Below are 12,738 nucleotides of genomic sequence, written 5' to 3' on the forward strand. Positions count from 1 at the left end.
GAAATTAAGATTGCCAGGGAATTAACTTGAGTTTCAACATGCAATGTACGTATGTGTGTAAAAACAAACAAATGCCAGTGTCGAGAGAGCAACAGTTGATATTTCAAGTCGATGACCCTTATCATGCCTTCTGAATGTCTTCACCATTTTCTAGAAATGCGTGTGCTTTGCTTATTGCATGTACTGGAACGTGTACAGGAGGGATAGAGTCTTGCTTTCTGAGAGACAATGGGCAATGGTTATCGACGGCCCCGTGTGCCATGTAATTCAAAACAATGATTTTCGTGGTTTAATGGCAATTTCTAACTTAAGGCAAACTGCAAAGACCTATTTGGAACAAAGAAATGATGAGAGCAAACTGATTTATGATAGGTACCAAAAATTTGATTTCTAAGTGTGGGTTCAATTTGTGGTCAGCATCACTTGCATCCCTTAAAGCAATAACAATTCTGCTCCTAAAGGGCCTGTCCCACCAGCATGCGATAGCATGCGTCCAGCGCGACGAAACGTGGTCGCTTGAGGTGTACGGCCTTGCGGGGCCAGTCCCACTTCGATCGGCGGAGGCGTATGGAGTTGCGCGGGGCTCCATATCTTGCACTGTCCGAAAATCCCGCGCGACAACGGCCTGTCGGCCCACAGCCGCATTGAGGCCGTACGCAGCGCCTCGACGGGCGTATGCAGCGTCTCGACATCGTACATAGTGTCTTGACGCCGTATGCAGCGCCTCGACGGGCGTATGCAGCGTCTCGACGTCGTACGCAGCGTCTTGACGGCGTACGCCTAGCGTGTGGCGTTGTGCGATGACATCACCGCCCCGGCGTGCCGTTGCGTGATCACATCACCGCCCGACGTCCAAATTCGATCGGCCCGCCTCCTGCCCAGCTGATTGGTGAGTATGATGTCAGGACCAGCCCCGCACAACTCCATACGCCTCCGCGGTTGGAATTGGGACCGGCCCCGCGAGGCCGTGCGCCTCAAGCGACCACATTTGGTCGCACTAGACGTATGCAATCGCATGCTGGTGGGACAGGCCCTTAAGTCTGTTCTGTATGTTCACAGCTAGGCTGAAGTCTTAAAAGTTCTAAAGCATCAAATAGAATCTTGTATAAATAAATAGGTTGAACCTTTGCATGTTTAGTTTGGTTTATTGTCACGTACCGAGGTACAGTGAAAAGCTCTTGTTGCGTGCTATCCAGTCAGCGGAAATACAATACACGATTATAATCAAGAAATTTACAATGCATGTACTCGATAACGCCCACTGTTCTACTTAATTATAATTTATTGAGCGTGTGGATTATCTACAACTGACTTGAATCTACTGGTGTTTGAAATTTCAGTGACAACTCTTGAATATAGTGCAAAATTAGAACAAGCCATCATGTATTTGATTGATTGGTTTGTTTAAATACTCCAATTGTAGCACCTCTAACTGTGTAATTTATTTAATTTTATGTTCACATTGTGATTGGAAACACAAAAAAACAATATCAAAAGCAATCATTCCATGTCTGGCAGGTACATGTGGAACCAACATGGTGAAATTAAGTTTTTAAGAATTCTGTTCATTTGATAAAAATTGCATTTACAAGCTTAGGGTATATTACATAATGAATATGCTCGATCCTGTCTGATCTGTCTCAGATGTATTGCTTTGGTAGGACCCCTGTATATCTGAGGCTGAAAGCCTTTGGTTGTCTGTACAGGATGAAGGAGAGAAGCAGCCTAAAGAGGTGGATCACCTCATGCCCATCATCATGCCTGTCTCTGTGCCTGTAAAGCCTCTGCCTGCTGAGCCCAGCAAGCAGACCACCATTGCCAAGGACAAGCCTACCAACTCTGTGTCAGATGATGAGATGCCAGTCCTCATGAAGATGACTGATTCTCCACCACAAGCTCCCACAGTGGCCCAACCCTGCTCATCCTCTGTGAGTGCTGCCATTCTTGCTACTGACCCTGCCAGTGTTGCTTTGTTTGAAACCCTTTGCTTGCTGGTGGAAAACTACCGTGGCACCTGCTGCAGAGTTTCAGATCACCTCAAGCCATTATTACAATGCCAATTGAAAAGGACTATTAAATTGGATGATCATCTCGGGATAGATTTATAATTGTGTAAAAATAACATTCGGGATGAATGAATCCTTCCAACAAGAGAGCATCAGTTTTTAATTTGAAAGTATTTCAAACTTTGTACACTGGTACCTCGCTTAGGGTCCAAGATGTGTTCCCAGGATCAAGAGCTCCAATGGAATCGACTCTGGAATGGGTTATTATCGCATTAGATAGATAAAATGTTACTAACAGGGCTGCTGTGCTGGGAACCTGCTGAGAGATGCTGCCGAGAGGTGTTGGCTGGTGCTCCCTGAGCAGAGAGTCATTGCAACCATTGTGTTTTGCTGGGCCCGGCGAGCAGTGCAGCTGCTCAGCACAGAGATGCAAGGCTCACCCATGAGGGCGGCTCTTATGGGATGTCTCATCCGCACTTGTCTGCCTGCTCATCTTTGGAATGGCTGCTCTCAGCATTGTGCTTGTTACTCATAGAGAAATCACTGGACTGGGGAGCGCTGTGCAACCAAACAGAGTTGGGTAAAAGCAACAAGTGTTGATGAGAGGAACGGTAGGGTCGGACCAGTCCATCAACACATGGAGCTGCTGCTGTTGCTCCCAGGCAGTGGCCTGCACTCATCTTGCTAGCCAGGGTGCAGCCTGAGACCCACGTCTCAGCACTGAGCACCCACCCACTTCACAAGCCATGCTCATTTGCTGCAGGAACACCAGTGGAGGGCAGATGTTTATATCAGGTTCCTTGCACAGTCGCGAACACCCCGATTGGATGGCTAATTTTAAATTACTGTGGAGATGCTGTTTCAGCTGAGAAAAATGCAGTGATTTTTGTGGGGTAGCTCTAACCGGGATACCAGTGTATGGTGGCACAACTCCTGCAGTTGCAAGCATGGTCTGGATTGTTAATTATTCTGAGCTTCTAAAAGAGTTTTTCCTGGAACGCAAAGGGATTCATGTGCAAATCAATTTATACTGTGTTTGCTTTTCTCTGCATGCTGTTGTCTTTCTGACCCTGTGTGACTTTGAAAAGTGTGGCTCCTGTACTCTTACATTGCAATTCAATCGCTTCTCGCTTTGTCGGCAGGAAGCTCTTTTGTCCATTTTTTTTTCACAGAGCTCATGAAGAATACTGAATTGTATTTAACTTCAGCACCTCCAAAAACAACAAAATTGTCATTGTATTATCAGTGTCCGTCATTCTCCCACATCAACTAAGCAGCATAATAAGCAGTAAGATACAGTAATTGTTGCACACCTAATATTTAAGGAATACTTGAATCTGTCCTTCGTAAAATAATCTTTTGATATTTTCCAAATGTTTTAAATTTTTATGCTTTCATTATTTATCAAGTTCTTTGTGAATTTTCAGTCATTATCTGATTTTATTTTTGGTTGCCTGCTTTATTACCTAGAAACAGTATAAATGCAGCCATCCAGGTAAAGTGGTACAGGGCTTTCAAAAAGTGGTTCGAGTCATGGAGTTATGTAGCGGAAACAGGCTCTATGGTCCAACTTGTCTAAGCTGACCAACCTACAGTCCTGAGCCAGTCCCATTTGTCTGCATTTGGCCATAACTCACCAAACAATTCCTATCTATATACTTGTCCAAATATCTTTTAAAACATTGTAATTGTGCCTGCGTCTACCATTCCCCCTAGCTGCTCGCCTGTGAAAATGTTGACCCTTGGGTATAATTTAAATCGTTCTCCTCTTGCCTTAGATCTATGCCCTCTAGTTTTAGACTTGCATGTCCTTGTCTATGCCTTATGATTTTACATGCCTTACCTGTGCCCCTTATGATTTTATATTGCTCTATGAGGGCGCCCATCAGCCTCTGACACTTAAGAGGAAAAAAACCCCATTACCTCCTTATATCTGAAGCCCTCCAGTCCTGGTAACATCCTTGTGAATCTTTTCTTCCCTCTTTTCAGCTTAATGACATCCTTCATATAGCTAGATGACCAGAAATGCACACAACACTCCCAAGTGTGGTCTCACCAACGTACGCTTGTAATATGATGCTCCAACTCTTGTACTCAGTACTCTGACTAAGGCAAGCGAGCCAAAACCCTCCTTCACCACTCGGACTATGTGTTTTACTATTTTCACAGAACTACGTACTTGTATCCCCAGGTCTCCCATTTTCCAGGGCCCTATCATCTATGGTGTTAATCCTGTCCTGATTTAACCTACCAAATGCAACATTTGGCATTTGTTCAAGTTAAAATTCATCGTCCATTCTTTTGCATACTTTCACAAATGATCTAGATCCAGCTGTAATCGTAGATGTCCTTCTTCACTGTCAATTCTGGTGTCATCTGCAAACATACGAAGCCTGCCAACTCCATACTCATCCCATTTGTTAATATAGATGAACAACAGTAGACCCAGCACTAATCCCTGCACCACACTGATGATTACCAGCCTCCAATCTGAAAAATAACTTTCCACTACGGGCTCCTCTCACCAAGCCAAATATGTATGCATTGGCTAGCTCACTCTGGATCCCACATTATCTAACCTTCTGGAACAGCCTACCAATGCGGAACTTGTCAAAGATCTTGGTAAAGTCCATGTAAACAATGCCTACCACTGTGCTCTCATCAATCTTCTTGGTCATCACTTCAAAAAGCTCAATCAAATTGTGAGACATGATTTCTCACCTACAAAGCCAGGACGACATCCTTAATCAATCCTTGCCGATCCAAATCCAGGTATCTTTCAGAATCCCTACCTGTAACGCCCATCACTGATGTAAGGTTCACTGACCTGTAGTTACCTGGCTTGTTCTTGCAGCTCTTCTTAAATAAAGACACATCTATAGCCACTCTCCTATCTTACAGTCCCTCTCCCATTGCTAATGATGATAGAGATATCTCTGCCATGGCCCCAACAATATCTTCCCTATCTTCCCACAGGCATCGAAAATGTATCCATCTCTATGCACTTTAAGATCGGCAGTACATCTTTTGTATTATGGATATGTTTCAAGACATCATTATTCTCTTCCAGAAATTCTGTAGATTCCACGATCACCTTCACAGTAAATGCAGACAAGAAATATTCATTAAAGATCCCACCCATTTCCTGTGGCTCAGTTGGAGAGAATCTATAATAACTCCATATTTTTGACTATATTTTTACCTAGTTCTGGTGCAATGTAATTTGCAATGATCGTAGATCCCTGGGGAAAGTTGTACAACAAGTGGACCTAGGAGTAAAAGTTCATAGTTTTCTGAAAGTAATGTCACTGGTACACAGTGGGGTGGAGAAGGCATTGTCATGTTGGCCTGCATTAGTCAGGGCATTCAGTATGATTTGGGATGTCATGTTGCAGTTGTGCAAGACATCAGTCATGGCTGCACTTAGAATATTGTGTACAGTTTTGGTCAGCCTTCTACAGGAAATATGCCATTAAGATGGAAAGATTGTATAGAAAGAAGATTTACAAGAATATTGCCAGGACTTGAGATTCTGAGTTATAGAGGGAGGTTGGGCAAGCTGGGGCATTATTCCTTGGAGGATGGGTAATACAGTGGCGCAACAATAGGGTTACTGCCTTACTGCACCAGAGATCTGAGTTTGACTCTGACTACGGGAGCTGTCTGTACAGGATTTGTACGTTCTACTTGTGACCACGTGGGTTTTCTCCGGCGGTCCAGTTTCCTCCCACACTCCAAAGATTTCTAGGTTAATGGCTTTGGTTAAAAAAAAATTATAAATTGTCCATAGTGCAGGATAGTGCTACTGGTCGGCACGGAATCGGTGGGCTGATGGGTCTGTTTCTGTGCTGTATCTCCAATGTCTAAAAGTCTAACAACTGAAGGATAGCCTTATAGATGTCTATAAGATCATGAGGGGCATAGATAAAGTAAATGCACACAGAATTTTTTCAGAGAAGGGGAATCAAAAACTGGAAGACAGAGGTTTAATGTGAGAGGAAAAAGATTTTAAAGGGGCCTAAGTGATAACTACTTCACAGAGAGAGTGGTTCGTATGTGGAATGAGCTGCCAGTGCAAGTGGTTAAAGCAGGTAAATAACAACATTTAAATGACATTAGGACAGGTATGTGGTTAGGAAAGGTTTAGACGGATGCGGGCCAAACGCAGGCAAATGGGTCAAGCCTAGATGAGCACCTTGGTCAACATGGATATGTTGGTCAGAAGAGCCTGTTGCCATGTCATATTACTCTATAATCGTGGTTACTACCACAATCAGGAGAGGAACAGAATCAGTTGAAGGTTTATCTCCGAGGGATCAATTAATGAAGCATATTACAAAGGAGAAATGTAACATTGTTTACAATTATTCTGAATGCAACAATGGAGAGAGAAATTTTATTGAAATAATTTTACATGCAGAGGAGAAATGTGGGCCAGCAGCATAAATTGCCAAATATTTCAACTTAAATTGTGGCTGGTGGTGGACAAGGGCAGCTGCAGATACTTCGTAATATCTGGGGCACCCATTTTTTAAATTACAAAAATTAAAATTGTGTTTGTCATGTAGTTGATCAAGATACCCAGTCCAATGGGCAGTAGCTTTATCACAGCAAGCGATGAACAGATCCAATGAAAATAAGATTATATCAGAAGGAAGAGTTAGATGTAACACCTTCCATGTCATATGTGTGCCACATTTTTCATTGGTGACTCAAATGTTAATCTCTGACCTTTCCTCTTCTGGTGGCTGATTTAAAATATTTGTTCACATACATAGTTTAAAGATGCAGTGTTTTGGCTTAACTGCTCCATATTAATAACATCCTAGGTTATCATATTTCCTGTTCTTCTACCCATGAATTCAGGTTCATGTCTCCTTGTCACTGATATCCACACATGTGAGGAAGAGTCTTTCATTATTCCCTCAAAAAACTTTTCTTAGCCTTTTCTGTATCAGCATTTCATATCACCCTTTATAGTGCTTTCACATTGCATGGTTTTGTTCTGCCAAATTACAGGTTTAATGTAAAAGCATTATGTAACAAAGACCCCTCAAAGCTGGGCAGTGTACTCTAATCCAGTCATTGTATTATAAACATTCACAAAAGCTTTCTTATTCTTAAGCCCTTTATTCCATTTTATAAAATTAGATTATTAATATTTTTGTGGCTTAATTTTCTGTTCCAAGAAATTACCATGTTTCTTTATAATGTAGAAAGAGGCCATTTAGCCGATTAAGTTATGCTAGATCATATTTTTCCTGTATTCTCATCACCTCCCTCCAGATTCAGCCATTTACCACTTTGACAGGAGCAATTTGGAAAGCCCAATTAACCTACCAGCCTAATGGGATGTTTGAACATAATTCACTCTCTTCCATCAATATTTTTCTCAAAACACACACTCTTGAATTGATGTTGACTTGTCCACATTAAGCTGTATCTGCAACCTATTTGATTGCTTTGGTAATGTCCTTTCCCTTTCAAACAGTAAGTTTAATTTTGTTTGTGTTCTCCACTGAAACCAAAGCTCTGCACTGATCTCGAGGATAAAGCATGATCAACTTTTCTCCTATTAAAGCAACAGATTCCAAGAGGCGTTTCCTTTGTCAGGAAACTTTACATCCATGTTGCTGTGTTCCCTCTTGTACTATATCTGGACAGCTGTCACAAGCCTATGTTGCTATACTATGTTTTTTTAAAGTAATTCACCTCCAAAAAAATAGATTTCTATTTGCAAAGGTGATTTATCTTCACTTGGTGTGGTGGATGTCACGATTATCCAGACACTCCTAGCTACTAATTTGAAAGGGAACCATATATGCTGAGAATGCCCCTGCGACTAACAAGAGCACAGTGTACATAAGGTTGCTGAATTTACCCCCATCTTTGACTTAAATGACTATTCTGTTTGCTGTCATCCAGAATTTTTATACCAACGATGTATTGAAAAAGTTGTCGTCTTCCTCTCAACTTATAGTGGAAGTCTCGAGTCCAGGACTTGGAGATTTAACCACCCTTGTGATTTTTTAATTTTATTTTTTATTTTTTAAGACCAGTTTTTTTTTTCTATTGTAATTTATAATAACAGTTCCTAGTATACCTGTAGTGTACATTAATTTCCCTCTTCAAACCATTATCCATAAAGATATGCAAAGTATTTATTTAATATCTCTCCCATATTTTCATGCTTTATAATGAAATTCCTCCTTCATCCCTTCCCATTTCCTTCCATTGTTTTGCAGTTTTAAATATTATCATCCATTCTATTATCCAATTATTTAATCTGCTTTTTTATGCCATCTTTTAGTTCTGTAATGAATTGTTGGTATTTTGGAACCCAAGAAAACTATTCTTAATTTCCCTCACTTACTGCTCAAGGATAACTTTTATTGAAGTGAATTCTATTGAGTGTTTAGTTTAATGATGCAGTGTGAAAACATAGAAACATAGAAAATAGGTGCAGGAGTAGGCCATTCGGCCCTTCGAGCCTGCACCGCCATTCAATATGATCATGGCATACATAACAGACCCTTCAACCCACCGTCCACGCCATCCAGCAATCAGCCGCACACTCGTTCTATCCTACACACTAGGGACAATTAACAGAAGCCAATTAACCTACAAACCTGCACATCTTTGGAATGTAGGAAGAAACCAGAACACCAGGGAAAACCCTCAGTCAGGGGGAGAAAGTACAAACTCTGTACTGACAGCATCCATAGGCAGGATCAATAGACGCAGGAGTAGGCCATTTGGCCCTTCGAGCCATTCAATGTGATCATGGCTGATCATCCCCAATCAGTACCCCGTTCCTGCCTTCTCCCCATATCCCCTGACCGCCATCTTTAAGAGCCCTATCTAGCTCTCGCTTGAAAGTATTCAGAGAACCGGCCTCCACCGCCCTCTGAGGAAATGAATTCCACACTCACAACTCTGAGAAAAGTGTTTCCTATTCTCCGTTCCAAATGGCTTACCCCTTATTCTTAAACTGTGGCCCCTGGTTCTGGACTCTCCCAACATCGGGAATGTTTCCTGCCTCTAACATGTCCAAACCCTGAACAATCTTATACGTTTCAATAAAATCCCCTCATCCTTCAAAACTCCAGAGTGTACAAGCCCAGCCGCTCCATTCTCTCAGCATACGACAGTCCCGCCATCCCAGGAATTAACTTTGTAAACCTACGCTGCACTCCCTCAAGAGCAAGAATGTCCTTCCTCAAATTAAGGGACCAAAACTGCACACAATACTCCAGGTGCGGTCTCACTGGGGCCCTGTACAACTGCAGAAGGACCTCTTTGCTCCAATACGCGATTCCTCTTGTTATAAAGGGCAACATGCCATTCGCTTTCTTCACTGCCTGCTGTACCTGCATGCTTACTTTCATAAACTGATGAACAAGGACCCCCCAGATCCCATTGTACTTCCCATTTTCACAACTTGATGCAATTTAGATAGTAATCTGCCTTGTTTTTGATGCCAAAGTGGATAACCTCACATTTATCCACATTAAACTTCATCTGCCATGCATCTGCCCACTCCCCCAACCTGTCCAAGTCACCTTGCATTCTCATAGCATGCTCCTCACAATTCACACTGCCACCCAGCTTTGTGTCATCTGCAAATTTGCTAATGTTATTTTGAATCCCTTCATCCAAATCATTGATGTATATTGTAAATAGCTGCGATCCCAGCATTGAGCCTTGCGGTACCCCACAAGTCACTGCCTGCCATTCTGAAAGGGACCCGTTAATCCCTACTCTTTGTTTCCTGTCTGCCAACCAATTTTCTATCCATGTCAGCACTCTACCCCCAATACCATGTGCCCTAATTTTGCCCACTAATCTCCTATGTGGGACCTTATCAAATGCTTTCTGAAAGTCCAGGTACACTGCATCCACTGGCTCTCCCTTGTCCATTTTCCTAGTTACATCCTCAAAAAATTCCAGAAGATTAGTCAAGCATGATTTCCCCTTCGTAAATCAATGCTGACTCGGACCGATCCTGTTACTGCTATCCAAATGTGCGGCTATTTCATCTTTTATAATTGACTCCAGCAACTTCCCCACCACCGATGTCAGGCTAACTGGTCTATAATTCCCTGTTTTCTCTCTCCTGCCTTTCTTAAAAAGTGGGATAACATTAGCTACCCTCCAATCTACATGAACTGATCCTTAGTCTATAGAACATTGGAAAATTATCACCAATGCATCCACAATTTCTAGAGCCACTTCCTTAAGTACCCTGGGATGCAGACCATCAGGCCCTGGGGATTTATCAGCCTTCAGTCCCATCAGTCTACCCAACACCATTTCCTGCCCAATATGGATTTCCTTCAGTTCCTCCGTCACCCCAGATCCTCTGGCCACTGCTATATCAGGAAAATTGTTTGTGTCCTCCTTAGTGAAGACAGATCCAAAGTACCTGTTCAACTCATCTGCCATTTCTTTGTTCCCCATAATAAATTCACCTTTTTCGGTCTTCAAGAGTCCAACTTTGGTCTTACTAATTTTTTCCTCTTCAAATACGCAAAGAAGCTTTTACTATCCTGCTTTATATTCTTGGCTAGCTTACCTTCGTACCTCATCTTTTCTCCCCGTATTGTCTTTTTGGTTATCTTCTGTTGCTCTTTAAACATTACCCAATCCTCTTGCTTCCCGCTAATCTTTGCTACGTTGTACTTCTCTTTTATTTTTATACTGTCCCCGACATCCCTTGTCAACCACGGTCGCCCCTTACTCCCCTTGGAATCTTTCTTCCTCCGAGGAATTAACCTTCTGTATTATTCCTAGAAACACCTGCCATAGTTGTTCCACTGTCATCACTACTAGTGTATCTTTCCAGTCAACTTTGGCCAGTGTAGGGGTTTTGCGTTTCCCTTTACTCCACAAAAAGGATTCCCCTAGGTTCTAGACCTCGGAATTATGGTGTGATATGATAAAAGGTTGAATTGACCAGAGAGTGCCGATGAGAGAAAACAGAAACCAAGATGGACTCAAAGCAAGTCTAAAATTTACAGGCTTTATTAAACAATGAGAAATCGAATCTCACCAACACTACACAATGCGTGGCTAAACTTATGCTTTAAACTAAAACTATGGACGAAAACTATCGGGCACGTCGTAAAACTTACTTTAACACAAGTTACTTGCAAGCATACTCCCCCTTTGACCTTTCTCCCCTCAACCTCCTATTTCGGGAACTTCACCAGGTCACCAGGATACTCACAGCGAAGTCGATGCAGGCCCACGAGCTGTCCAGCAGAGCAGGAAGAGCAGGAAGAGAGAGAGAGTTCTGGCTTGACTTCGGCTTTTATACCTGAGCTTCCTTTGAAACCCCCAGGTGGTCCTCTGGATAGAAGGGGTTCTTTTGATGTTTCCCAGTTTCGATCTGGCATGAACAATAGGCTTCCGATGATAAGGGGTTCGCTGATGTCATGATCCCTCAGCCTGATCGTTATCATCCCCGATGGTGATTGTGCTTGTGCTGGCCTGTTTACCACCGTCTGCTGAAGCTTGGTTCCTCCCTTTGTGTATCCAAGAGAATCTCGTTATCTCCGTCTCAGCCTTCCCTGTTCACACCGTTGTGTGATGTCCAAGTCCACAGGCCAGACGGGTTTGATTCTTGATGTGTATTGGAGGGGGTTTTTTCCGTTGCAGCCAGCAAATTTGTCTTTTAAGATATCCATGTGCTTATTCAATTTCTTCCATAATTTTGGAGGATTTGCCCAAATAACTTACATGCCCCTACGACACGTCCAGGCTCGCACGGACCGTGTCGATTGACAAAGTTAGTGGGCAATCCTCCAGCCTCAAGAGCTGTAAACACTCCTGGTGAGAAGGTGAAATTATGTACCCCGAAAGCCCCCTTAATCGCTAAACTAGGCCCTCGAAGCACATTAACTTACACTATACACATTTTACTTTACATCAATCCCACAAACCATACAGTACCCTCACGACCATTCCCTGAAAATGCAGGGATTACAACTTATGTACAAAAACTATTGCACTAGAGTACAGACATTTTACAGTGATGGGGTGTCGTTATGGTGACGTCGGGCGGCTCGATTTACCAGCTGTTGTAATTTGGCCATCCTCCTCCGCCTTTTAAATTTGCAATTAATGCATAGCAAATACACCACAATTATCATCTGGCAGATGATCAGAACATGGGACACGATGCGGACCCATGCTGGTACTATGATCCAGGACTCCAGGTCCCACCAACTTGGAGACTTGATCTCTTCGATCTCCCTGGCGATATCCAGAGTCTTTTGTTCCAGGGAGAAGAAGTGTTTGTGCGACAACTCGACCGCCACCAGCAACTCTTTTAATTTTTCATTCACTGGGGGAATATCATACCCAAAATGGGCAACATAGTCAAATAAGTCAGTTACATTTTCTCGTACCGAGAGGTGAACCGAAGAAGGTTCCGGGATGGGTAATATTCGCTGCTGTGCCACATGGACTTCTGCCCTGGGTTTAAAGCAGAAGCTGCTGTGCGGTATCGGGCACCACAGCTGTGATCCGTGCTGATACCGCTGGGCACTTGTGGTGACACAGTACGTCCCACTGCCTATATACGCCACCTGTGGAGGGACATGGTCTGCCGCCATCGCCTCCATGGTGCAGTTTATAGGCTGTGCCCCAACAGTCCTGAACCCACACTGAGGCCTAGCCTCAGCGCCCATGTGCTGGGGACACAGGATTACCTGTGCTCCCCGGCTCC

At 43.1% G+C, this 12,738-nt stretch overlaps 1 protein-coding gene across 4 annotated transcripts in view; it reads left to right on the forward strand.

Annotated features, from left to right (window-relative positions):
• The window catches only part of trerf1 (transcriptional regulating factor 1), a 195,041-nt gene that overhangs the window by 123,730 nt on the left and 58,573 nt on the right, over positions 1-12,738 (forward strand). For 2 of the 4 annotated variants that reach the window (XM_033025581.1, XM_033025582.1), the window contains exon 6: positions 1,662-1,928. The exons of 1 other annotated variant lie outside the window; for it this stretch is intronic. In XM_033025581.1, the coding sequence (XP_032881472.1) occupies positions 1,662-1,928 (267 nt within the window). The remainder of the gene's footprint in view (positions 1-1,661; positions 1,929-12,738) is intronic. One more of the 4 variants, XM_033025583.1, reaches the window with a different exon arrangement.

Source organism: Amblyraja radiata, chromosome 8, assembly GCF_010909765.2.
Source record: "Amblyraja radiata isolate CabotCenter1 chromosome 8, sAmbRad1.1.pri, whole genome shotgun sequence".
NCBI classification, from domain to species: domain Eukaryota; kingdom Metazoa; phylum Chordata; class Chondrichthyes; order Rajiformes; family Rajidae; genus Amblyraja; species Amblyraja radiata.